General features: G+C 46.2%; 1 protein-coding gene across 1 annotated transcript in view; it reads right to left on the reverse strand.

Moving 5' to 3' along the window:
- C1H5orf34 (chromosome 1 C5orf34 homolog) overlaps positions 1 to 27,476 on the reverse strand; it is a 44,633-nt gene that overhangs the window by 15,626 nt on the left and 1,531 nt on the right. The window contains exons 2-7 of the mRNA XM_068251209.1: positions 25,936 to 26,025; positions 22,244 to 22,800; positions 17,753 to 17,848; positions 13,544 to 13,664; positions 13,134 to 13,225; positions 519 to 588 (exon numbers count right to left, since the gene is read on the reverse strand). Coding sequence (XP_068107310.1) covers positions 519 to 588; positions 13,134 to 13,225; positions 13,544 to 13,664; positions 17,753 to 17,848; positions 22,244 to 22,800; positions 25,936 to 26,025 — 1,026 coding nt within the window. The remainder of the gene's footprint in view (positions 1 to 518; positions 589 to 13,133; positions 13,226 to 13,543; positions 13,665 to 17,752; positions 17,849 to 22,243; positions 22,801 to 25,935; positions 26,026 to 27,476) is intronic.

Genomic DNA, 27,476 nt, shown 5'->3' on the forward strand with positions numbered 1-27,476 from the left:
TGTCGATCCAGGGATTTTATTTGATTGTCATCTGGAGTCGGGAAGGAATTTTTTCCCTTTTTGAGGCTAATTGGACCATGCCTTGTAAGGGTTTTTGCCTTCCTCTGGATCAACAGGGATATGTGAGGGAGCAGGCTGGTGTTGTACTTTGTTCCCTGGTTGAACTCGATGGACGTATGTCTTTTTTCAACCCAAATAACTATGTAACTATGCAATATATATTTTAAAGTATTCGCGACAGTGGACCTTTAAGCTAAAACCAGGAAAACTACCATAAAAGTGGGCATCCTGAATAATTTACTGCATTTTGCTATATGTCACTACAGTCTGCCCATTAAGACAACAGCCACATACAAAAGCTCAGAGGAGATGAAAATCACACAGCCTATACATGACGAGCTGCATGCAAATGAGCTTAAAGCAGGCCTTGCCTATATCCTAGTTTGCATTGTGGCAAGCAAATTAGTTATTTCTGCAAGCATGAAAATGTAAAATTATGTAAAGCTGGATTATCATACCATCTCCCAGCAACAGGAGTTAGAGAGAGAATTTAAGGTAAGCCTCTTACTGCAGCACAGCTCCCAAAACCTGGAACAAGAAAACAACTGATAAACATAACAACACACTTCATAAATAAATGGAAAAAAAAAAAAAAAAAAAAAAGGCATCAGCGATTTTGTATAATTGTAATTATTAATAGGCGCTATACAGTATACTAAGATCAAACACAGAAGCTGGCAATAGATGCACACCAAATTATTGCACCTAAACTCTCCGACTGACAATTCATATCTAAGTAAAGGTGGCCACACACGATACAATAAAATGCTCTGATTTTACTGTAAATCGATAAAAACGATTACCTGGGGGTAAAAAAGTTTTTTGTTTTTTTTTAATTCAAGCAAAAGATAAAAGATCTGATTGGATTTCCCAGGCGTGGTGGATTTTTCGGATCAATTTTTATGAAAAATTGTATGGTGTAGGGTAGATTATCAATTTCTTAATATACAGTATACACCCAAGCAATATTCTCAGTGTTTTAAATCTTTTTTTCTGATTGGGGAAAAAAAATTAACGTGTGTGTGTGGTATATTGGTCAGATTTTTCAAATGTAACAATCAGATACATTGATTGTACTCCTTGAATTGAAAACAAAAACATAAAAAAAAAAATAAAAAAACTAAAAAATGCATGGTGTGTGGCCACCTTAAAGTGGTCTAAAAGCCAGTATTTCTACTTTGCTCCAAAAGATCACTCACAGCTTGAAAGCTACTATCCCAGAAAAATAATAATCTAGCAGAACATCACTGAAATGGTTAAACACAGCACTTTCTCCTGCTATTCAGCTTCAAATCTGGCATCCAAACTGGAGATAACAGTATCTTTTTTACTTGTTGAACACAAATGTATCAACACTGGAATGTAAACAGACTCTCCGAGAAGCTGCCTCTGCTTCAGGCACACAGAGTTCAGAATAGCTCATTAGAAGATTTTGATATATAATAAAAAGCAGTTATAACAGAAAAAGAATAAAATGCAATGTCAGCTTTCAGGGCAAGAAAAACTACACTTTGGAAACGTGTAATTTAATAACAAACAATATTACGTGTGCACAAAAGCAAATCTGATAACTGTATGAGTAATAAAAAGTAGGAAAACACATTTTAATTGAATGTTATGTCAGAGTTTCAGACCACCTTAAGGCTTCTTTTACACTGCAAATCGCAATTCTGATTTGAAATACAGATTTGAGATTTTCACTGGATACTAGCAACACACGAAAAGAAATGCAAAAACAAAACAAAAAACAACAACAAAGCTTGCAGGACTTTGTAAATCGCATAAAAAAAAAAAATTAAAAAAAAAAAAAATCGGATATCAGAATCACATTAGTGTTAAAAAAGCCCTGATGAGGGAAAGTTTCTCCCTTTGATCAGTGTTTAGCTAGTCACGTGATCACAAGGGGTCACATGACTGGAGACCACACCACTTGTGGGTTTCCCCCCCCCCCCCCCCTTTGGGGCCACACTGCAGTTCACAACCTTGGTAACCAGACAGCGGCATGATGAAATTGTGCTTCCAAAGAAAATGCGGTCAGTGAAGTAACAGGATTACAGAATGTTATATTTTTTGTGCATCAGCAAGAAGGGGTTGAAAGAGATGATATGCAGTCAAAACACCCATAGCCAGGGCCGGGCCGAGGCATAGGCTGGAGAGGCTCCAGCCTCAGGGCACAGTGTAGGAGGGGGCGCACATTTCATTCAGCTGTCATTCCTAATTGTGTTTGAAGCAGAAAGAAATAAGAAAAGGAGATACATGGCAGTAACTGCAAGCCAGATACAGTAACTAGAGATTAAGGTGTTGGGGGCCCTGGGGTGCCTCTTAGTCTAAGAGCAATCAGTGTGTGACGGCTGGGGTGGAGGGATGGAGGGGCGCACTTTGGGGTCTCAGCCTTGGGTGCTGGAGGACCTTGTCCCAGCTCTGGCAGAGAGAAATAAGAAAAGGAGATACATGGAAGTGACTGCAAGCCAGATAACTAGGGGGCCCTGGGGTGCCTCTTACTCTAATAGCAATCAGTGTGTGACAGCTGGGGTGGGAGGGATGGAGGGGCGCACTTTGGGGTCTCAGCCTTGGGTGCTGGAGGACCTTGTCCCGGCTCTGCCCATAGCTCCTCTTACTCAATAAGGTCACTTTTCTACAGGAGGCTGAAGGTGGTGAATTCACCACCTGTAAGCTGCTTCCCTGCAGCGGTCGGATGCTCGGTAGCGCTCGGCACTGTGTAAAAAAGATGGACCCACCACAAATTTACATGTGAGCCCAGCTGTGCTCAGACCTGTCAGGTCATGTTTTTCTGTTGCCGGGTAACACCACTTTGCATCATACGATGTGAAGTTATAAATGCTCCCATTGCATGAAATTGCAACCAGAAGGTGCTGATGGTCGCAGCCAGGAGGAAAAGGGAACTAACAGAGCAAAAACGCAAGATGAGGTGTCTAGGACAAAATGTTGGTGATAGAGGAAACCACTTAGATTCAGGGCTGTGGAGTCGGTACAAAAAATCTTCCGACTCCAACTCCTCAGTTTATTAAACCACGACTCCGACTCCAACTCCGGGTAACCAAAATGACTCCGACTCCTTAGTCTAATATTTAACAGGGGAGTGGATTTTGTACAAAAATCACCCGACTCCCGACTCCTCAGTTTATGAAACCACGACTCCGACTCCAACTCTGGGTGCCCAAAATTGCTCCGACTCCACAGCCCTGCTTAGATCTGTCATTTCATAGGAGGGTTTCTCTATATATTGTATGCACCACAACGTGGTTCTGCGCCACATGAGGCCTAACAGTCCATAAACACTCTGAAGTGGGTCACAGTGCCACAAATCCACCATCTACAATTGCAGACATACAGAAAACCTGTATAGTCGGGGATAATCAGACTGCACTCAGAGACCTGTGTCTTGTGCCGATCTGTTGCCTTTAATATTTTCACAAAGTGAACCTGAAGTGAAATGGATTTGGCAGCTCATTTCATTTAAAACAGTGTATATTGCCTGGCTGTCCTGCTGATCCTCCTTCTCTAATACTTTTAGCCATAAACCCTGAACAAGCATGCAGATTATTATTTAGTATTTATATAGCACTGACATCTTCCACAGCTCCGTACAGAGTATATTGTCCTGTCACTTAAAAGGGAACTGAAGAGAGAGGTATATGGAGGCTGCCATGTTTATTTCCTTTTAAGCAATACCAGTTGCCTGGAAGCCCTGCTGATCCTCTGCCTCTAATGCTATTAGCCATAGCCCCTGAACAAGCATGCAGCAGATCAGGTGTTTCAGACTTTAAAGTCAGATCTGACAAGACTAGCTGCATGCTTGTTTCTGGTGTTATTCAGATACTACTGCAGAGAAATAGACCAGCAGGGCTGCCAGGCAACTGGTACTGATTAAAAGAAAATAAATATGGCAGCCTCCGTATAACTCTTACTTCAGTTCCCCTTTAACTGTCCCTCAGAGGGGCTCACTATCTAATCCCTACCATAGTCCTGTGTCTATATGTATTGTAGACTAGGACCAATGAAGGAGGAAGCCAACTAAATTGCCTGTATGTTTTTAGGATGTGGGAGGAAACTGGAGTGCCTGGAGTAAACTCATACAGACACGGGGAGAACATACAAACACTGTGCAGATAGTGCCCTGGCTGTGATTCAAACAAGGGACCCAACGCTGCAAGGCGAGAGCACTAACCACTACACCACCGTGGTGCCCACACAGCTGATTCAGGAAAGAGAAACAATAAGTAGAAAAAAAAACATTCCAAAACTTGTACATATACCTGAGACACGAAAGGGTTAAAGTGTACCTGTAGTGAGCCTCTAGGGGTACTTACCTTGGGAGGGGAGGACATCCATCTTCCTCCTCGGCAGAGGGGATCCAGTACTGGGACCCCCAAATATCAGCTTGTCAGGAGCCTCGCACAGGGGCAATATCAGCTTCCCATTTCCATCAGAGCTCGATTGGGTCCACTCTACTGCACAGTCGCGAGTCACCTGTGCAGTAGAGTGGACCCGATCAGGCTCGGCTATTTATGCTACCTGTGCAGTGGAGTGGACCCGATCAGGCTCGACTATTTGTGCTACCTGTGCAGTAGAGTGGACCCTATCAGGCTCGGCTATTTGTGCTACCTGTGCAGTAGAGTGGACCCGATCAGGCTCGACTATTTGTGCTACCTGTGCAGTAGAGTGGACCCTATCAGGCTCGGCTATTAGGGTCCACTCTACTGCACAGGTAGCACAAATAGCCGAGCCTGATAGGGTCCACTCTACTGCACAGGTAGCACAATCAGGCTCGGCTATTTGTGCTACCTGTGCAGTGGAGTGGACCCGATCAGGCTCGGCTATTTGTGCTACCTGTGCAGTAGAGTGGACCCTATCAGGCTCAGCTATTTGTGCTACCTGTGCAGTAGAGTGGACCTTATCAGGCTCGGCTATTTGTGCTACCTGTGCAGTAGAGTGGACCCTATCAGGCTCGGCTATTTGTGCTACCTGTGCAGTAGAGTGGACCCTATCAGGCTCGGCTATTTGTGCTACCTGTGCAGTAGAGTGGACCCTATCAGGCTCGGCTATTTGTGCTACCTGTGCAGTAGAGTGGACCCGATCAGGCTCGGCTATTTGTGCTACCTGTGCAGTAGAGTGGACCCGATCAGGCTCGGCTATTTGTGCTACCTGTGCAGTAGAGTGGACCCTATCAGGCTCGGCTATTTGTGCTACCTGTGCAGTGGAGTGGACCCGATCAGGCTCGGCTATTTGTGCTACCTGTGCAGTAGAGTGGACCTTATCAGGCTCTGCTATTTGTGCTACCTGTGCAGTAGAGTGGACCCTATCAGGCTCTGCTATTTGTGCTACCTGTGCAGTAGAGTGGACCCGATCAGGCTCGGCTATTTGTGCTACCTGTGCAGTAGAGTGGACCCGATCAGGCTCGGCTATTTGTGCTACCTGTGCAGTAGAGTGGACCCTATCAGGCTCGGCTATTTGTGCTACCTGTGCAGTGGAGTGGACCCGATCAGGCTCAGCTATTTGTGCTACCTGTGCAGTAGAGTGGACCTTATCAGGCTCGGCTATTTGTGCTACCTGTGCAGTAGAGTGGACCCGATCAGGCTCGGCTATTTGTGCTACCTGTGCAGTAGAGTGGACCCTATCAGGCTCGGCTATTTGTGCTACCTGTGCAGTAGAGTGGACCCGATCAGGCTCGGCTATTTGTGCTACCTGTGCAGTAGAGTGGACCCGATCAGGCTTGGCTATTTGTGCTACCTGTGCAGTAGAGTGGACTCGATCAGGCTCGGCTATTTGTGCTACCTGTGCAGTAGAGTGGACCCGATCAGGCTCGGCTATTTGTGCTACCTGTGCAGTAGAGTGGACCCTATCAGGCTCGGCTATTTGTGCTACCTGTGCAGTAGAGTGGACCTTATCAGGCTCGGCTATTTGTGCTACCTGTGCAGTAGAGTGGACCTTATCAGGCTCAGCTATTTGTGCTACCTGTGCAGTAGAATGGACCCTATCAGGCTAAGCTATTTGTGCTACCTGTGCAGTAGAGTGGACCTTATCAGGCTCGGCTATTTGTGCTACCTGTGCAGTAGAGTGGACCTTATCAGGCTCGGCTATTTGTGCTACCTGTGCAGTAGAGTGGACCTTATGAGGCTCAGCTATTTGTGCTACCTGTGCAGTAGAATGGACCCTATCAGGCTAAGCTATTTGTGCTACCTGTGCAGTAGAGTGGACCTTATCAGGCTCGGCTATTTGTGCTACCTGTGCAGTAGAGTGGACCTTATCAGGCTCAGCTATTTGTGCTACCTGTGCAGTAGAGTGGACCTTATCAGGCTCAGCTATTTGTGCTACCTGTGCAGTAGAGTGGACCTTATCAGGCTCTGCTATTTGTGCTACCTGTGCAGTAGAGTGGACCCTATCAGGCTAAGCTATTTGTGCTACCTGTGCAGTAGAGTGGACCTTATCAGGCTCTGCTATTTGTGCTACCTGTGCAGTAGAATGGACCCTATCAGGCTAAGCTATTTGTGCTACCTGTGCAGTAGAGTGGACCTTATCAGGCTCGGCTATTTGTGCTACCTGTGCAGTAGAGTGGACCTTATCAGGCTCAGCTATTTGTGCTACCTGTGCAGTAGAGTGGACCTTATCAGACTCTGCTATTTGTGCTACCTGTGCAGTAGAGTGGACCCTATCAGGCTAAGCTATTTGTGCTACCTGTGCAGTAGAGTGGACCTTATCAGGCTCTGCTATTTGTGCTACCTGTGCAGTAGAGTGGACCCTATCAGGCTAAGCTATTTGTGCTACCTGTGCAGTAGAGTGGACCTTATCAGGCTCGGCTATTTGTGCTACCTGTGCAGTAGAGTGGACCCGATCAGGCTCGGCTATTTGTGCTACCTGTGCAGTAGAGTGGACCTTATCAGGCTCTGCTATTTGTGCTACCTGTGCAGTAGAGTGGACCCGATCAGGCTAAGCTATTTGTGCTACCTGTGCAGTAGAGTGGACCTTATCAGGCTCTGCTATTTGTGCTATCTGTGCAGTAGAGTGGACCTTATCAGGCTCTGCTATTTGTGCTACCTGTGCAGTAGAGTGGACCTTATCAGGCTAAGCTATTTGTGCTACCTGTGCAGTAGAGTGGACCTTATCAGGCTCTGCTATTTGTGCTACCTGTGCAGTAGAGTGGACCTTATCAGGCTCTGCTATTTGTGCTACCTGTGCAGTAGAGTGGACCCTATCAGGCTCGGCTATTTGTGCTACCTGTGCAGTAGAGTGGACCTTATCAGGCTCTGCTATTTGTGCTACCTGTGCAGTAGAGTGGACCCTATCAGGCTCGGCTATTTGTGCTACCTGTGCAGTAGAGTGGACCTTATCAGGCTCTGCTATTTGTGCTACCTGTGCAGTAGAGTGGACCCTATCAGGCTCGGCTATTTGTGCTACCTGTGCAGTAGAGTGGACCTTATCAGGCTAAGCTATTTGTGCTACCTGTGCAGTAGAGTGGACCTTATCAGGCTCTGCTATTTGTGCTACCTGTGCAGTAGAGTGGACCTTATCAGGCTCTGCTATTTGTGCTACCTGTGCAGTAGAGTGGACCTTATCAGGCTCAGCTATTTGTGCTACCTGTGCAGTAGAGTGGACCCTATCAGGCTCGGCTATTTGTGCTACCTGTGCAGTAGAGTGGACCTTATCAGGCTCGGCTATTTGTGCTACCTGTGCAGTAGAGTGGACCTTATCAGGCTCTGCTATTTGTGCTACCTGTGCAGTAGAGTGGACCCTATCAGGCTCGGCTATTTGTGCTACCTGTGCAGTAGAGTGGACCCTATCAGGCTAAGCTATTTGTGCTACCTGTGCAGTAGAGTGGACCTTATCAGGCTCTGCTATTTGTGCTACCTGTGCAGTAGAGTGGACCCTATCAGGCTAAGCTAGTTGTGCTACCTGTGCAGTAGAGTGGACCTTATCAGGCTCAGCTATTTGTGCTACCTGTGCAGTAGAGTGGACCCTATCAGGCTCGGCTATTTGTGCTACCTGTGCAGTAGAGTGGACCTTATCAGGCTCGGCTATTTGTGCTACCTGTGCAGTAGAGTGGACCCTATCAGGCTCGGCTATTTGTGCTACCTGTGCAGTAGAGTGGACCCTATCAGGCTAAGCTATTTGTGCTACCTGTGCAGTAGAGTGGACCTTATCAGGCTCTGCTATTTGTGCTACCTGTGCAGTAGAGTGGACCTTATCAGGCTCGGCTATTTGTGCTACCTGTGCAGTAGAGTGGACCCTATCAGGCTCGGCTATTTCCGCGTGAGTCCGAGGGGAGAGTAACTAGTAGCTGCCAGCGCCGGAAAGGATTGGTGGAGGGAGAAGGGCGATCCAGAGGAATCCCCTCCTGAGGCAAGTAACCCCCCCCCCCCCGGGGCTCTTTTTTTTCCCTACAAGTCTACTTTAAGGTTCATAGAAGAAGTGTGGAGGTGGGGGGGGGGGGGGGAGAGGGGTTGGGAAGAGAGAAGAAAAGGAAAATATATAAACTAATAAGTCAATTCTAGAGCATGGCAATTCCTATTACGGCACGCCTGCACTTCATATCGATATAATTACACAGGAAATGGAGGAGACAGAAACATCTAAGTGCCATTTACAGCAACATCCCATTAATATGAATAATTAGCCTTGCTGCAGTGTGTATGTATGACTTACAGATGATAATAGCAGGAACGCTGCAGATAAGAATAGCCGGATATTACTGCTAGAAAATGAAAAATGGAAATTGCTGCAAAGATATTTTCAGGAACTAAAAAAACCATGATGTGCAGGAGACCTAATTGTTATTGCTATTATATTAGTGATGGAGGATGGTACAGTTCAGTTTTATTTTATCCAAACACTTTCAGCTGAACAACTCAACTGAAAAAGATTGAGGGACTAAATACCTTTCAAAAAGGTCGGTGAGGGCAATTTCTTGTATTTTGGTGCCATCTGCTGGTGAAAGCCTGTAGTTCTGCTGAACGTGCTAACACAATAATTAGCATGGACTCCTGGAGTGCTGACAACCTCCTTAGCCTCTTCAGGAGAGTACATAGTCATGGACTCGCTCTCAGGAGCTCACAGTCTAATCCCTACTGCAGTCATAGTATAATGTTCCTACTGTAATCCAACAAACAATATCCAGATTCAAAATACACTGGATAGTGAAATGGTAAAGGGCTTTGCCTCTGATACAGGAGGCCTGGGTTCGAATCTCAGCTCTTCCTGTCCAGCAAGCCAGCGACTATTCAGCAAGGAGACCTTGGGCAAGACTCCCTAATACTGCTGCTGCCTATAGAGCGCGCCCTAGTGGCTACACTTCTGGCACTTTGAGTCCACCAGGAGAAAAGCGCAATATAAATGTTCTGTGTCTTGTCTTGAAAGGCATCTGAACGGACAGAAAATCTATAAACTACCCATACCAGTGTGTCAGTACTTGTGGAAACAAAGAACGCACAGACACCGGGAGCCTGATCTGGTGAAGTATAGCTGGGCACTTGGGGAAATTATATCAGATAATTGCAATACTCACAAGTGTGGGTTGCTCCAGGAGGAAACCACTCATACGGCATGTGGGGGATGTACCGTCCCCACTCGCCTTTGGAAGGAATGTGGCGGTCGCGGCTCCAAGAAAAGTATTTACTTCACAAGTGAAGTTAATCCCTTAACCACTTAAGATTTCAGGACATGAATTTTACATCCCAATTGGCCCTGCCTGTACATTCCAGGACGTAACATTCATGTCCTGCAGTTAAAACACTGCCGAGCGCTCCAGCGCAACCCCACGTGTGCATGCACGTGCCCATATTGACCCTGCGCGTGCACGTAGCTGTGCTACTAGCAGCACTCGTTCTTGAAAACGAGGAAAAAAAAAATATTAAAGTGAACCTCCAGACTAAAAATCTACTCAGCAGCACTGAAAAGGCTTGGTATTTCTTTAACAGTTTCACAGCATCAGAAATTTGTTTTTCTTATTACCCAAGTCTCATTTTTAGCTGCACAGAGGAGAACTGCCCGGACATTTTCCCCTGATGCTGTGCAAAGCATGATGGGATATCTGATGTTGTGGTGCAATTTTTTTTTTATTTTTTTTAATCTTGAATTTGAGATTTGAAGCCTAGCGGGCGTAGCTGGGAGGGGTGATCAGGACACAGGACAGTTGGAACTGTGTCTCATGCTCCCTGCCACCTCCTTCCAACCAAAAAGATGGCTGCCCCCATGAAATCACAAACATTTGTCTGTTGTTTTAAAACAGGGTGGGTAAGAGATTATATTACCTATCTATTTTAATTAACATAACTAATGTAACTTAATGACAGTATGTTTGTTTAGGCTGAAGCTCCTATTTAAAGTGACTGTGTCCCTATTAATTCAAGTGTTTCTCTCCCCTCAAGAAAAATATTAACTCATACCTAACTAATTAACCCCTGTCTCACCTATACTTAGCCCTAAGATTAGTGGACATCAGTTATGGCTGCTGCCCGTAGTGAAGGGCGCGGTCACTAGGGCGACAACTCCAGGACCCAACACTGAACATATGCATCACTAAGCTGTTGCCTAGCAATGTTTCTGTACAGCACTGGGGTCTCCAAACTGTGTGCCATAGCTATCAGGTTCAAATGCACAAGCTGGCGATAATGGTATGCCACATTCCCAACTAGTGATGAAATATGGTATGTAGGGTATCATTTTAACCGGAAAAAAACAAGTAACATATTTTGAGAGGTTTTATAACGGTGGCACTTGTCATGTGAAATTTGTGAGGGGTGAAATATGAAAAAAAAAATCTGTATTTTCTGCACTTACGCCTAATTTTTCCCTATAAAATGTCTAAAAAAATTAAATATTTCTTGAAAACAAATAGTACCCAAAGTAAGCCTAGATTGTCCTGAATAAAACTACATGTGTATCACTTTGATGGTGTAAGTCATAATCAAAAAAAAGTTATTGCCATATCAACAGTGACAGCCGAAATGCCAAAACTGTCAGAAATCTTAAGGGGGAAAAGCATTAGAATGCGAAGTGGTGGGCAAGGGTTACTGTAATAAGTGTATTAATGAACTGGAAGCACCCCCCCCCCCCCCAAAAAAGTGCTTTTGTATATAATACATTAGAAAGGTCCTAACTTACAGAAGGAGGTTCACAGAGTGGGTATAAAAAAGTAGGAAATGTATTCAAGACAATGCGTTTCACAGTGTAAACTGCTTCAGCAGGTCAGTAAATGTGCCAATACATTGATGGGCAGAAAGCCTGGGCGCCTGGTGCCTCCAGTTCATTAATAGTCATACCAGCGTTTCCTGTATAGGCTGCATATAATTACCTATCCATTGGTTTTGATGGGGGTCTCCTCCAGCGCGGAGCTTCGACTTCGGTTCATGACTCCGACTAGACCCAATCACATGGAACAGTGCAGTGAGCACAGCATGGACAGAGCAAGTGCCGGAGCAGGGTGGTGCAACTGAGGGGACCCCATCCAAAGCCATGGGCAGGCAAGTATAAGCACCCCATACCACACACACTGGTGTGAATAGTTAAAAAGGTTATGTTAAAATGCAGGTATGCTTTAACTGATTGCAAACACAGTACAATACTTCTAATGTAATAACTGTTATTTCATGAGACACCAGCAGGCAAGCATCTAATAAGGAGAATGTAGTCATAAGAGAAAATTACCAGGTGGGATGGTAAAGCACCATTTGAGCTCATATGAAAGCTTCGGATCCCATAGAGCCTTCGTTGGTCCTGGCTAAGAAATGAATATGGCAGCCTCCATACCCCTCTCACTTCAGGTGTACTCTAAGGCATGCAGCATTTTGATATCCTGGCAGCATTTCCTGGCACTAACAGATCTCTGAATGATTAACTTGGTCGCAGGAAACGGATCCCCCCTGGTATAAGTATAAGAATCTATACGTTGGTTGCTATTGGCAACAACACTACACCTTCGTTCGGCACCATATCACAGGAAGTGTGATAACTTGACTCTCATCACAGCAACAGCATAGGAGATAGGACTTCTTAGACGTCGTTACAGTTTCAGGAGTTTATTCAGTAAACAGATATACAGATGCTTATATCTACAGGTTAGATAAGATGACAATACATTACAAAAAGAGTAGAGGGTGGAAGTCAGAAGCAGCAGAAGCCAGAAGTGGCTCTCTGGAGCCCGTCGGCTGCTTTAATACCGACCTCTAAAGAGTTCAATGTGACATCATCTGAGCAGAGACGTATCAATAACTTATCGCCTGCTATTGGCTGATAAAACCCTGTGATATAATCACAGGCACGGTCTTTACTGCGCATGCACGAACTCACCTAGTTCTGGGAAGAACATTTGTTTAATGTTTAAACTTTAAGAAATATGAAAACACTCGATGTTTACAGAAAAGACTGCCTCAATCGGGCCTAGATAAGCTCTTTAACCTTGGCTGGCTTTGTGCAAGACACAAAACCATGTTCCAGTGTTTCTAGAAATGCTGCTTAAAGAGACTCTAAAGCCTCTTAAAAATCCTTTTTTTATTAAACAATCTTGTTTAATACATTAGCCCTACCTAAACCCACTATCTAAAAAACCCCTCCCTCCCTCTCCCCTGCAAAATCCACAACTTTCTTGGTCGTGGACTTTGCTGCCCTAAGCGCTTCCGTGTGAGGCAGAGCTATGAGCTGCAGCCCTGCCTCACACACGTCTGTCAGCGGCGGATATCCGGCTCTCCCCCGCCCCTCTCAGGCGAAAAAAGACTGAGAGGGGCGGGGGAGAGGCGGCGATCCACGCTGACAGACGCGTGTAAGACAGGGCTGCAGCTCATAGCCCTGCCTCACACGGAAGAGTTGCACGGATCGCCCCCCGGGGAGTTGGGGGGGGGGGGTTTAGATAGTTTACAGCCGCGGGAATGCAGCGATTTAGGTAGGAATAATGTATTAAACAGGACTGTTTAAAAAAGAAAAAAAAAAGGATTTTTAAGAGGCTTCAGAGTCTCTTTAAAGGGAGACTCTGCAAATCAAGTATTTTAACTAAACTCAGTTAAAGTAACTGAGGCCTACAAATTCAATCATATAATACTTACATTCTAATAATAATCACCAACCTTTTAGCCTGGGATATGAGAGACCGCACAGAATACAAAGCTCTTGGGTTGTCTGGAGGCAGACCCCTGACCGTATACAGTCTGTCTTCCACCTAAGACACAAACACACACACAAAAAATGACAGAAGATATTTCTAACAGCAGGCTCAAGAACATAAAAACTGACATCAATTAGATATTGGTAGCCATCACAAGAGCCCAGCGGGACACCTAGGAGGACCAGAGCTAGGGCGAGGGACCAAATTGACTGCTAGGGGCTGGAGGAAAGTCCCAGTTAAGTAAAAATAGATTAAAGGCTTGTCCTTTTAAAACAAAACCGCGACCACATTCCTCCCCCCCTCCCAGGACACAAGATTGAGGAGCTCCACTCTGAGGTAATCTCACTCACAGCAGCGTAGAGTTGTACTGACCTCCTTGTCTCTATTGAGGAAGTAATGCTTGAAGTATTTCCCAATGCCTTCTCCCTCTGATAGAAAAACAGAGCCATCTCCAGGATATATGTCCAGCGAAGGGGAGCCTTCTAGAGTGAATCTAGAATAGAATAACAGTACAATAGGAACATACATAAAGTGGACAAGCCCATATTTTAGCAGCTCAGGAATAGAGATGGTCAATAAAACAAAGCAAATCATTCTGGTATGGGTGAACATTTTATGCAGTTTAAAACTGAGCCAATCAAAATCAGCAGGAAGTGCATTTGCTAAGCCTAGTTGTAAGTTGCCTCCATGCTCAGGAGTAGGCCTATCAGTGGTCAAACGAGCTTCCCTATCCTATAAAAAAGTTAAAAAAATTATAATTACACTCCTGTAACCTCAAACAGCTTTTCAATACTGAGAAACTGCTTCACCTAGTCTCTTTCCAAACCACAACCTCTACCTTCACTTTAAAGGGACTCCGAGCAGTGCAGAAACTATGGAAAGATGCATATCATTTTAAAGCTCTCTTTCTCCTCTTTCCAATGATATATAAACCGCCGCCCTACGCCTTTAATTTTTGCTATTTTTGCGATTGAAAATGCAGCGGCCGCGATTTCGATCGCGAAAATAGAGAAAACTAAAAGGCGTAGGGCGACGATTTAGGTGTCGCCAGAAAGAGAGCTTTAAAATGATATCCATCTTTATATAGTTACATTGTATTACACAGGACGACTTTTTCTCAAAGTCAGCAGCTCCATTCAGCAGAAAAAGTCGCCCTGTATAATACAATGTAACTACGGAAAGATGGATATCATTTTAAAGCTCTTTCTCCTCTTTCTGGCGACACCTAAATCGTCGCCCTACGCCTTTTAGTTTTCTCTATTTTCACGATCGAAATCGCGGCAATTTCAATCGCGAAAATAGCGAAAACTAAAAAGGCGTAGGGAAAGAGAGCTTTAAAATGATATTCATCTTTCCATAGTTTCTGCACTGCTCGGAGTTCCTTTAGGCTGGTTTCACACCAGGACGTTGCGTTAGAGGGGACGTTAAGGTTGCATAACGTGCCCCTAACACAACACCTGGTGGTGTTGGAGCAGGACGCTACCAAGAGCCGCGTTACAAGCAGCTCTTGGTGCGCCTGCTCTGTCGGAGGCACTGCGGAGACCACGTGAGCGGAGCTCTCCGCATCACGTGGTCCCGCCAGCCAATCAGCGGCCGCTCCAAGAAGAAAACACTGCAAGTGCAGTGAATATTAAGTAGCCATGTGCCTGGCTACGTAGCGGCCTCTCCCCGCCTCCTCTCCGCCCCCAAAATAAAAAAAACCCACCCGTACTGAGCATGTGCAAGCAGTCTAACGCAGCTCTGCTGCTTAGAAAGTACTGCATGCAGTATGTTGTCTGGTGGCGCAGCGTTACTATGTAACGCAACGTGGGCACTGTGAACAGCCCATTTTTCATTGCTGTGCGGTGGGGTGCGTTACAGGCTGCTCTAACGTGCGCCTGTAACGTCCCACTGTGAAACCAGCCTTAATTTTTTTTTCTCCTCAGCATCTTTTTCTGCGCTGTAGTCTCCAAGACCTGTTCCCCCTCACCTCATCCAGTAGTGGCTGGATGGTGTGCTGGGTAAGGGCTCTGCCTCTAACACAGGAGACCTGGGTTTGAAGCTTGGCTCTTCCTTTTCAATAAGCTAGCACCTATTTCAGTAGGAGACCTTGGGCAAGACTCCCCAACACTGCTACTGCCTATGGAGGTTGTGTCCTAGTGGCTGCAGCTCCAGCCTTTTGAGCCTGACAGGAGAAAAGCGCTATACAAATATAGGAATTATTATTCCTTATTTTCTACCCTCACCAGTTTTGTTTTTTCAACCTATTACTTAAAAAAAACTGTCAATGTCTCATTCCTCACACTCTGTTGTAATAGATAAGCTCTTAGCTTACACCTGAAGTGAGAGGGATATGGAGGCCAGGGCTGTGGAGTTGGGGTCAAAGCAATTTTTGGGTTTCAACCGAAACTGCTCTCACCAAAGTGGTCAATGACCTTGCCTTAGCTAAAGCTGAAGGTAAATACTCCATTCTCCTCCTCCTTGACCTTTCAGCAGCTTTTGACACAGTAGATCATCCCCTACTCCTCCAGTCCCTCCAGTCCTTGGGCATTCACGATCTCGCCCTGTCCTGGCTTTCATCCTACCTCTCCAACCGCTCCTTCACGACCGCCTTCAATGAGTCCTCGTCCACCCCCAACCACCTCTCGGTGGGAGTCCCCCAAGGTTCGGTCCTTGGCCCCCTACTGTTCACCCTATACACATCCTCCATTGGCAAGGTTATCTCCTCCATGGGTTTTAACTATCATCTGTATGCAGATGACACCCAGATCTACCTCCACACCCCTGACATATCCACCACTACCATGGACAAGGTCTCCTCCTGCCTATCAGCCATCTCTTCCTGGATGTCCGCTAGGTTCCTGAAACTAAATCTAGACAAAACGGAATTTATGATCTTCCCACCCCGGCCATCCACGAACCTCCCAGATGTGCATGTCACTGTTAACCACACTACCATTCGCCCTACCTCTCAAGGCCGTTGTCTGGGTGTCACCCTGGACTCCGCACTCTCCTTCACTTCCCACATCCAAATCCTCACAAAGTCCTGCAACTTCCACCTTCGTAACATCTGTAAGATTCGCCCTTTCCTGACCTCTGCCATCACCAAACTCCTCATCCATGCCCTCATAATTTCCCGCCTTGACTACTGCAGTGCCTTGCTGTCTGGTCTCCCTATGACCCGAACAGCCCCACTGCAGTCCATCATGAATGCGGCAGCCAGAATTATCCACTGCTCCCATCGCTCCACCACGGCAGATCCCCTCCTAGAATCCCTCCACTGGCTTCCTATCCAGTCCAGAATCAAATTCAAGATACTGTGTCTGACCTACAAATCTGTCCACAAAACCTGTCCAACCTACATTTCCGATCTTACTCAGAGGTACACACCCAGGGCCGGGCCGAGGCAGAGGCTGGAGAGGCTCCAGCCTCAGGGCGCAGTGTAGGAGGGGGCGCACAATTCATTCAGCTGTCATTCCTAATTGTGTTTGAAGCAGAAAGAAATAAGAAAAGGGGATATATAGCAGTGACTGCAAGCCAGATAACTAGAGATTAAGGTGTTGGGGAGGTTGTGGGCCCTGTGGCACCTCTTAGTCTAATAGCAATCAGTGTGTGACGGCTGAGGTGGCAGGGATGGAGGGGCGCACTTTGGTGTCTCAGCCTTGGGTGCTGGAGGAACTTGTCCCGCCTCTGTACACACCTAGCCGCTCACTCCGCTCTTCCAATGAACTTCGCCTAACCGCCCCCCGCATCACCCAGTCCCATGCACGCCTCCAGGACTTCTCAAGAGCTGCTCCAACACTATGGAACTCCCTACCTCCACCCATTAGGGCAGCCCCCTCCAACATCTTCAAGAAAGCCCTCAAAACTCACCTTTTCACTCTGGCCTACTACCCCTCACAAGTGCTCTAAACCTACAGCTGAACTCTGGTCCCCTACCGTTCGTGTCCTTACCTCTCCCTCTAGATTGTAAGCCTTTGGGCAGGGTCCTCCTCCTTTTGTGTCCTACCTGATCATGCACCTCCGTTACTGTGAACCCATGCTATGCATCTGAGTGAACCTAACTTGCCTAATCTCCATGCTCAATCCAGTGACTGACTAAGCATTACCTTGTACTCATACTGTGCTGTGTGATCTGGTTTTCTATTATTCCTGTATTGTCATATTGCTGTATGTCACCCCTAAATATTGTCTGTAACCTAAATTAATATTCAGCGCTGTGTAATATGTTGGCGCTTTATAAATACAATAAATAATAATAATAATAATAATACCCGAAATCAGAGTTGGTAGTTCATAAACTGAGGAGTCTGAGTCAGATGATTTTTGTACCCAATCCATAGCCCTGCAATTTTGGGTACCTGAAGTCAGCAAACCAACCACAGCACACATTTTTTAAAAAAAGGCACCCGTTTTAAAAGGGTGAAGGAATAGTGGAAGCGTTTCAAGATTTCAAAAGTTAGCTTCAAACAGATTATGTGATCGGGTTCCAGAAGAGGGGAGAGGCACGTGAGAAATCCTGCATATAGAAGAGGGAGGGGCAACTAGAATGCATGAGGAAATTGACAGAGCAGTTAACACTTAGTAAAGGTAATGTCTTACCTGTAGAGGACACCATTGTAAAGTACTGCTTTCAAAGGCAAAGGATAAGCCACAATGAAGTCTTGTTCTTCCAGATTGAAGTTACAAAAGTTCCACCTAAACATACATAAGGTTTACAAATTTTAACTTAGCCAAAACTATACAAGGAACAACTATTGTAATGAAAAATACTTAGAGGACAAGACTATGGAGGCTGCCAGGTTTATTTCCTTTTAATCAATACCAGTTGTCTGGCAGCCCTGCTGGTCTGTTCGGCTGCAGAAGTGTCTGAGTAACACCAGAAACAAGCATGCAGCTAATCTTGTCAGATGCGACAATGTCAGAAACCCCTGATCTGCTGCATGCTAGTTCAGGGTCTATGGCGGAAAGTATTAGAGGCAGAAAGTCAGCAGGGCTGCCAGGCAACTTGTCTTTTTTAAAAGGAAATAAACAGGGCAGCCTCCATATACCTCTCTCTCTTCAGTTGTCTTTTAAAGGGAACCTGAGGGGAGAGGGATACTGTTAATGGACATTATTATTTTATTTTAAAACAATGCAAGTTGCCTGGGTGTCCTCCTGATCCTCTGCCTCTAACACATTTAGCCATAGACCCTGAACATGCATGTGCTCTGACTGAAGTCTGACTGGATTAGCTGCATGCCGGTTTCTGGTGTGTGATGCAGATACTACTGCAGGACTGCCAGGAAACTGGTATTTGTTTAAAAAGGAAATAAATATGGAAACCACCTTTTCACTCACCTCAGGTTCATATAGGACAGCCTTTCTCAACCTTTTTTACCATGGAGGAACCCTGTAAATAACTTTTGGATCCCAAGGAACCCCTTCAAACTATTTTTTGGTCTCGAGGAACCCCTGCATTTATTTTTCAGGAGGCATGGTCTTTAATTAGATTAGGCTGCCAATTTCACTATCTCCTATTACACTGCCACTCATTATACTGTCTCCTGACCCCCCAATTTATTGCTTCTTGTTACAGTACCACCTATTATAATGTGCTCTATTATACTTCCCCCCCACGATAGGGTAAAATGCCAAGGAACCCCTGCAGAGTGTTTAAGGAACCCTGGTTGAGAAAGCCCGATATAGGATGTACAATTTTGTGCGTCAGTGATCCTTTAAAGAGACACTGAAGCGAGACTAAATCTCGCTTCAGGTCTTATATATAGCAGGGGCACGTGTGCCCCTGCTAAAACGCCGCTATCCCGCGGCTTAACGGGGGTCCCTTCACCCCCAACCCACCCCCCGCAAATGTTGGTCGGAAAATGGTCGCTGGAGATATCCTTCCTGGAGGCAGGGCTAACGGCTGCAGCCCTGCCTCCCAGCGCGTCTATCAGACGCGCATCGCCGCCTCTCCCCCGCCCCTCTCAGTGAAGGAAGACTGAGAGGGGCGGGGGAGAGGCGGAGATACGCGTCTGACAGACGCGCATGGGGCAGGGCTGCGGCGGTTAGCCCTGCCCCAACCAGGAAGCGCTCCCCCGCTGCACGGAGGTGGTTTGGGGGGACAGGGACCCCCGTTAAGCCGCGCTATAGCGGCGTTTTAGCAGGGGCACGCATGCCCCTGCTAGCTATGAGGTCTGAAGCGAGATCTATTCTTGCTTCAGACTCTCTTTAATCTTCCTGGCGGTAAGCCCGAGCTGAGCTCGGGCTATGCCGCCGGAAGGCACCGCTCAGGCCCCGCTGGGCCGATTTGCATAATTTTTTTTTTGCTGCACGCAGCTAGCACTTTGCTAGCTGCGTGCAGTGCCCGATCGCTGCCGCTACCCGCCGATCCGTCGCGCCGCAGCCGCCCCCCCCCCCAGACCCCGTGCGCTGCCTGGCCAATCAGTGCCAGGCAGCTCTATGGGGTGGATAGGAATCCCCTTTGACGTCACGACGTCGATGACGTCGGTGACGTCATCCCGCCCCGTCGCCATGGCGACGGGGGAAGCCCTCCAGGAGATCCCGTTCTTTGAACGGGATCTCCTGATCGCCGGCGGCGATCGGAGGGGCTGGGGGGATGCCGCTGAGCAGCGGCTATCATGTAGCGAGACTTTGTCTCGCTACATGAAAAAAAATTAAAAAAAAAAAAAAAAAAAAAAAAAAAAAATTAAAAAAAAAAAAGATTTGCTGCCCCCTGGCGATTTTTTAGCAAACCGCCAGGAGGGTTAAAGGATACCCGAAGTGACATGTGACATGATGAGATAGACGTGTATGTACAGTGCCTAGCACACAAATAACTAGGCTGTGTTCCTTTTTTTCCTTTCTCTACCTGAAATAGTTAAACATCAGGTATGTAAGTGGCTGACTCAGGCCTGGTGCACACCAGAGGAGTTTTTCTGAGCGTTTTGAGTTTTTAAATCTGCTGCTAATGTTATCCTATGTGTCTGTGCACACTGGAGCAATGAGGTTTTGTAAAAAAAAACCATAGCATTACATTGGGAAGAGCTTTTGAAACCTCTAAAAGCTCTTCCCAATGTAATGCTATGGGGTTTTTTACAAAACCTCATTGCTCCAGTGTGCACAGACACATAGGATAACATTAGCAGCAGATTTAAAAACTCAAAACGCTCAGAAAAACTCCTCTGGTGTGCACCAGGCCTATGTCCTGACTCAGACAGGAAGTGACTACAGTGTGACCCTCACTGATAAGAAATTCCAACTATAAAACACTTTCCTAGCAGAAAATGGCTTCTGAGAGCAAGAAAGAGATAAAAAGGGGAATTTCTTATCAGTGAGGGTCACAATGTAGTCACTTCCTGTCTGAGCCAGGACTGCGTCAGCCACTTACCGTATTTGTCGCCGTATAAGACGCACTTTTTCTCCCCCAAAAATGTGGAGAAAAAGTCCCTGCGTCTTATACGGCAAAGGCAGGGAATCCCCAACTTCCGAACGCCCGCGGATACGAACCGCCGACCCGCCGCCATGTTGGGGATTCCCTGCCTTTTTGTCCGCTTCCCCCTTGCGCCTCCTGGTCCCCCGTGCTGCAGAGCATAGATAGCCGCAACTTACCTAATCAATGCTCCCGCGGCGACGTAAGACCTCCGCGCTACCCCCCGCTAGCCTCCTCTCCCTCCCCCTCGTCTTTCCTGGCCCCCCCTGTGGTGGAATGTATGGCGGCAGCTTACCTTCCAAGCGCCCGCGCTGGATGCAGACATCGGTCTCCACGCTACCTCTCGCTCTTGTGTCCGGCTTGTATTGATGACGCGTCACGTCATCACGGGTGACCAGGAGATGCATGGGGGGGGGGGCATATCAGACGCATGGGGGGCATATTGGATGGATGGGGGGCATATTAGACACATGGGGGGCATATTGGACACAAGGAGAGACACACAGGGAGACACACTGGACAGATACACAGGACAGACACACAGGACAGACACACAGGACACATGGGGCAGACACGCTGGACACACATGGGGCAGACACGCTGGACACACATGGGGCAGACACGCTGGACACACATGGGGCAGACATGGGTTACACAGGAGCACACATCAGGACACATGGGGATACACTAGGACACCATTTGGGCTAGAACATGTACAAGACGCTCCTGGAACATGGACGCACCAGGTTTAGTATGTATATTTTTTTCCCCTGGTTTTTGCCCTCTAAACCTGGGTGCGTCTTATATTCCGGAGCGTCTTATACGGCGCGAAATACGGTACATACCTGATATTTAACTCTTCCAGGCAGAAAAAGAAAAAAAAGGAACACAGCATAGTTATGTGTGCTAGGCACTGTACATAGCCATGTCCATCTCATCATGTCACTTCGGGTATCCTTTAACGGTAATCCTGAGTCAGGTTAGGGACAGAAATCTGCAGGTCGGAGGGGTAATCCCTGCTGTAGATCTCTCTGTGGTATTTTTTCTTTTCGTTTTTAGGGTCTAAAAATGTGTTAAAAAAATGCACAACTTTTAGACCCTAAATCTGGAAAGAATCATAACACCAGGGAGGTTAAATATCCCCATTAATATATTTGGATTGATACCTTGCTTTGAAACCAAAGTTCTGACTGTCGCAAAGAAATCATAGCAGAATGGTGCAGAAATATCTTACGTGATTGGAGAATGGAATAGGCAGATTCTCTCAAAGTGGCATACAAGCGTGAAATACACCTGAACATGCAATCACCATCTAATGTTTGTTAGAGATTCAACATTATTACCTTACACTGTAGTACAGTAAAACAACCACAAGATGTCACTGTGTAAAATGTGATGATGATCTGTATGGGATTGTCATTTCCTGTATTCTCACTATGTTCCTCTCTGTTCTAAGCAAGCTGCATTACCTGATGGTGGGGTATGATTTATCTCTGCATGTTTTTTTTCAGTAAAGAGTTCTAATTTGTTATACTGGGTGCCTATCTGCATGTACAGACCACTCTGCTCCATCAATTCTAGTAGCAGGATCTTTATGTCTGTAGCTGGTGTTTGGCGATCCTAGGCCTAGCAGACACAGCACAGAGCTACACAGCAAACAAAGCTATTGAGAAGGACTGTACCTGTGAAGGTGTGTTGCTGGACAGCCGAGGGGCAGGGATTGTGGTAAAACAGACACAGTTCCATTCTGAAGAAGCTTTGAGCACGCCTCATTAGCTGTGCTCACACAAGTTTCTGCAGACCCCTGTGTATCTGCCTGCTGACTGTGCTGCCCGTGGTAATGGAACGCTAGGCTCACGGGATAGTGAAATGCTGGAGGACAGGAAGCTGTGGAGAAGCGCTGCACCAGCCATGTGTACTGGAAGGCGTGTTTAGTCACAAAAGACTCAGAGGCTTCTTGTAAGGTACAGGATGAATATCTGGATCTTCTGCAGTCTCTGGGTTTAGTTTTAGGTTCCTTGCTGACTGGATCCTCATGAGATGCGGAGGACACTCCAGGAATGGTAGAGCTCAGCTGGCATAAAAACTCCACTGTGAAGTCTTTCTGGAGAGCGGGCATGTGCAAGTGGGCGTGTCCATCCAAAGAGGAAATCCTTATGCCACCATCTTCAAGGCGGGTCACGTATTCAGCATTATCCACAGAAGGCCATGTGACTTCAGAGATCTCTGACAAAACTTGCTAAGAAATAAAAATGAAAAATCAATTCATTGATTACCAAATCCCAACCTGTTAATCAGGCTGCTGATAATAATACACAGAATTCTGCCTTTCAAGTTTTTTGCCTGCTATTTACCTTAAAGGGGAACTGAAGAGAGAGGTATATGGAGGCTGCCATGTTTATTTCCTTTTAAGCAATACCAATTGCCTGGCAGCCCTGCTGATGCTCTGCCTCTAATACTATTAGCCATAGCCCCTGAACAAGCATGCAGCAGATCATGTGTATTAGACTTTAAAGTCAGATCTGACAAGACTAGCTGCATGCTTGTTTCTGGTGTTATTCAGATACTACTGCAAAGAAATAGACCAGCAGGGCTGCCAGGCAACTGGTATTGATTAAAAGGAAATAAATATGGAAGCCTTCGTATACCTCTTACTTCAGTTCCCCTTTAAGCTGCGACACTCAGAGCCTGTGTGGGAGAACAAAGGCTGTATGAGGGAATGGCTGTATTCCCGCTGCCACCTGCAAGTCATTTGAAAGTTATCTCCTAGGAGATAATTTTTATCTTCTCTGTAAACTAAATTTTCAGCATTTTACAACTGAAAAAGAACCAAAAAGTTGGTGAAGAGGTACAATCATAACATTTTATGACAACTTATGAAAGTATCCGACTAAGGCTGGGTTCACACTATAAGCGTATGTGTAAGTGGCGGATTAAGCGCATTTGCTCAGGATCCGAGTGGCTGTGCTGGTGCCATTTACAATGGCCAATGTATTTGCATTGTCAACAGTTCGCCTGTATTTCCACTACATTTCCCACCGTCCATACCGTCCCTGCTTGTCCGGAGAACAGGAAGCATGATTCAGCGATGCGTAATATGTTGGCGCTTTATAAATACAATAAATAAATAAATAAATAAATAATAATAATAATAATAATAATAATAATAATAAACGGGGCTTCCTGTTTATTTGTGGGGAAAAAAAAATGTGAATCCTACCTAGCAACAGGGAGCGTTTTCATTGGTCCACATTAACCAATGAGAATTTCCTCTGTTCCAGGAGGATTCCCATTGGTTCTTTTGCAAACCAACAGGAAGCCCTGTGCTTCCTGGTCACCAGACGAGCATTTTTTATGCAGAGTGAAGCCTAGTGGGAATGGACAATGTACGCTCCCATAGGCTTGCACTGTGGAAAGATTCAGCAGTATTACCAGCAGAGGACGACAGTGTGCATTACCCTGTTAGTGCAACGCACACATAAACCTGGTAACAAGCGTTGCGCTAATAGGTTTCTGTGCGCTGCCCCCTGCCATTAGTACCAGTATCATTGCGGTGTGCTGCTTGCGCGTAGCAATTTGACAGCTGGTTCAAGCATCAGGCCTAAAGTGACTTTAGAGGTTCTTTGTTAAGACCCGTTCACACTACAGGTAAAAACACGACGTTTAACGGAAGGCAGTAAAACGCAAAAACAGACGGTCAATGCATCCTATGTTAGCAATAGGCTGTGTGTACACTGTCAAACGGAACGCACATGCACGACGCAAGCTCCGGGTCAAAATGCATTCGACTGGCACAAATAAATAATAGTTTGGAGGGACCCTTCACTGGACTATAAGAGGATGAGGAGCCTCTGGACCATCCACAGGCTTCACGCTGCTGAGGAACGGATCTATCAATGCTTCAGATGTACTTCAAAGTTTTAAAGAGATACAGAAATGTACCATAAATAACAACATCAACAAAAATGATGATACTCACCTATGGACAGGGAAGGCTCTGGGTCCTATAGTGCCTCTGCTCCTCTCACGGTCCCCTTATTCCAGCGCTGGCTCCCCTGTTAGCAATCTCGCGCACTCGCAGTACGGAGTGACCCGTCTTCGGGAGCACTCGGGCTCCTAAAGATTGCCGAAGCCTCCAGCAGCAGAATAGAGAGCAGTCTTTGACCCATCGGTCGGAGACTGCTAATGGGGGGATCCAGCGCTGGAACGCAGGCATCATAGAAGGAACAGGAAGGCTCTATAGGACCCAGAGCATTCACTATCCTTAGGCAAATATTCGTTTTTTGTTTTGCATACATCTACACTTACACTTAAAGGGGCCCTATGGCGAAACATTTTAAAATTTAAAATATGTGCAAAACTATACAAATAAGAAGTAATTTTTTTCCAGAGTAAAACGAGCCATAAATTACTTTTCTCCTATGTTGCCGTCACTTACAATAGGTAGTAGAAATCTGACAGAAGTGACAGGTTTTGGACTAGTCCATCTCTTCATGGGGGATTCTCAGGGATTTAGCACTTAGTGAATGGCAGTTGCTCTGTCCAACTGCCAAAAATCTGTGTAGCGAGCATGGAAGCTGGCCAGCATCATTGTTTAAATCATTTTTAGGTAAAGTCTTGCAGAAATGCACCCTGTCACTGATGATCTTGATGTGCCCAGCAATGGAATCACCACTTCATCAATCACAGAGATATATACGCTGGCACCATCTGTATTTTAAGCTCTTTTATTCAGTCATGTCACAAATAAACAGCCACGACGTTTCGGAGTAACCTCCTTTATCAAGTGTATGACAGACTGACATATGTTCATATGGTCCCAGGGCTGCCGCCGCGGCCACGCCCATCGGCGTGACACGGTTGGGAAGAAATTAAAGCAGAACTGTAAGCTGCTTTAAAAAAAAAAAAAAAAAAAAAAGTTTCACTTACCTGGGGCTTCTGCCAGCCCCCTGCAGCCGACCTTTACCCTCGCAGTCCTGAACCAATCCTCGATTCCCCTGCCGCGGCTCACTTTTTTCCTGTAATGGAGGTCAACTTGTAAGTCGACCTCCACTGAGCCCTGGCCATGCGTATCCTAGTATGCATTCCTGTAGCCAGGAGCGCCCTGTGCAGGCACAGTCTGAGAAAATCTCTACTGCCCCTGCACAGCACACGTCCAGCTAAGGGAATGTGAATGAGGAGGTGCGCTGCCAGGGCCGCGCAAGTGCGAAGTGAGAGTGAGCCTCGGCATCGGTGAGTGGCTGCGTGGTCACAGGGCAGCAGAAGCCCCAGGTAAGTGAAACTCTTATTTTTAGCAGTTTACAGTTTCGCTTTAAGACTCGCTTTAATTCACAGGCCAACATGTTAACACATATAAGATGAATACAGTACTCACAATTTTCTTCTGTGAAGGTATTAGGCTTGATGGCAGAAATGGACGGCGTGAAAAGGTGTTTCGGAAGCTCAAGGCCTGAAGAACTTGATCCTAATGAATGAAATAAACCAATTTCTACATCAAACCAAGAGACAGAACAATGAATGTGGCAATACACCAGTTCAATTTTTTTTTTGTTCCCATCGACATAAAGCTGATTTGATCACTTGATCGAATGTGGTAGAAATCAATGCCGCAAACGATTCCCGACTGACACTAGGACACCTGTCAGGCAGTGAGCACATTTCTGTACAGTGTGTGGCAGAATTCAATCAGATAGATCCCTCCCTGATCAGATAAAGAACTGAGAGAGATCTATCTGTTGGCCAGACAGGTGAGATTTTATTTCACAGCCACTTGGGGCACATTAATGCTAGGTACACACCATCAATTTTCTGGCAGATTTACCTGCCAGATTGATTATGTCCAACATGTACGAATTTCGATAGATTTTTCGATTTCCTGATCGTTTTTTCGATCAATTTTTGTTCAGTTCTATGAAAATCGAAAAAAAAAAAAATCGAAATTCAGATCAGACATGTTGGAAATAATCGATCTGGCAGGTAAATCTGCCAGAAAATTGTATGGTGTGTACCTAACATAACATTTGGAGGAACAGCAGCAGAGGCAGCATCATGAGGTCAATTCCTGAGAGAGTTAATGCTGAAATTGATCAGGAATCGGTCTGTGGTGAATTAGCTGCCAACCGATCTCTCTGATGAGATTCGATCTGCCTGTCAATCTGTACATACATCGCTAGATATATGGGCACCTTTAGACTGATCAGTCTTGTGAACACCGGTGGTCCACACAACGAATCAAGGCATTTTATATTTCAACATCTACTCACAGTGATGATTTTATAGAAAAGTTTTTCATGTAAACACTTGTGCTGGGGTACAGACGACCAGCAGGGAGGTTTCCCACTGGCTCACCTTAGGCCACGGGTGTCAAACACAAGGCACACAGTCCGAATGCGTCCCCACTTGCCATTTTGCCCGCGACTTAATGTACCCAGAGCCATACAGCTAGCGACTTCGCGGCCGATACAACAATAGGCAGATCTCTCTGTGATCGAAGAGGGATCTGTTGGCCACCATAAGTGCTGGTTCACACGGACGCTTGGCGGCGTTTCAAGTGAATGGGAGCATTTAGCATTACGCAATTACTGGCAATTGCGCAAAAGCGGCGTTCAGATCCCGATTTAATGCGCCGTTTCAGCCAGCCCTAGAAGCCGCATGCGACGTCCAGGATCGCATAGTCCCCATGTGGGGACGAAAAAAACACCAATCGCAACGGGAAGCCGGCGATCGCCGTGCCACCGCCCTTGAATGAGACGTCACAGGATGACGCGGCTTCCGGACGCCCCGATGCCACCTGCTAACCGTGTGAAGCAGGCTGATTCCAAACAGATTTCAGAATTTCAGCCATTGACCCCGCCCCCCATTCTACTAAACCTGCTGCTATCCGCACTTCTTTTCCAGATTTGCACCCGATGTGGC

This window comes from Hyperolius riggenbachi, chromosome 1 (assembly GCF_040937935.1).
Source record: "Hyperolius riggenbachi isolate aHypRig1 chromosome 1, aHypRig1.pri, whole genome shotgun sequence".
Taxonomy (NCBI): Eukaryota; Metazoa; Chordata; class Amphibia; order Anura; family Hyperoliidae; genus Hyperolius; species Hyperolius riggenbachi.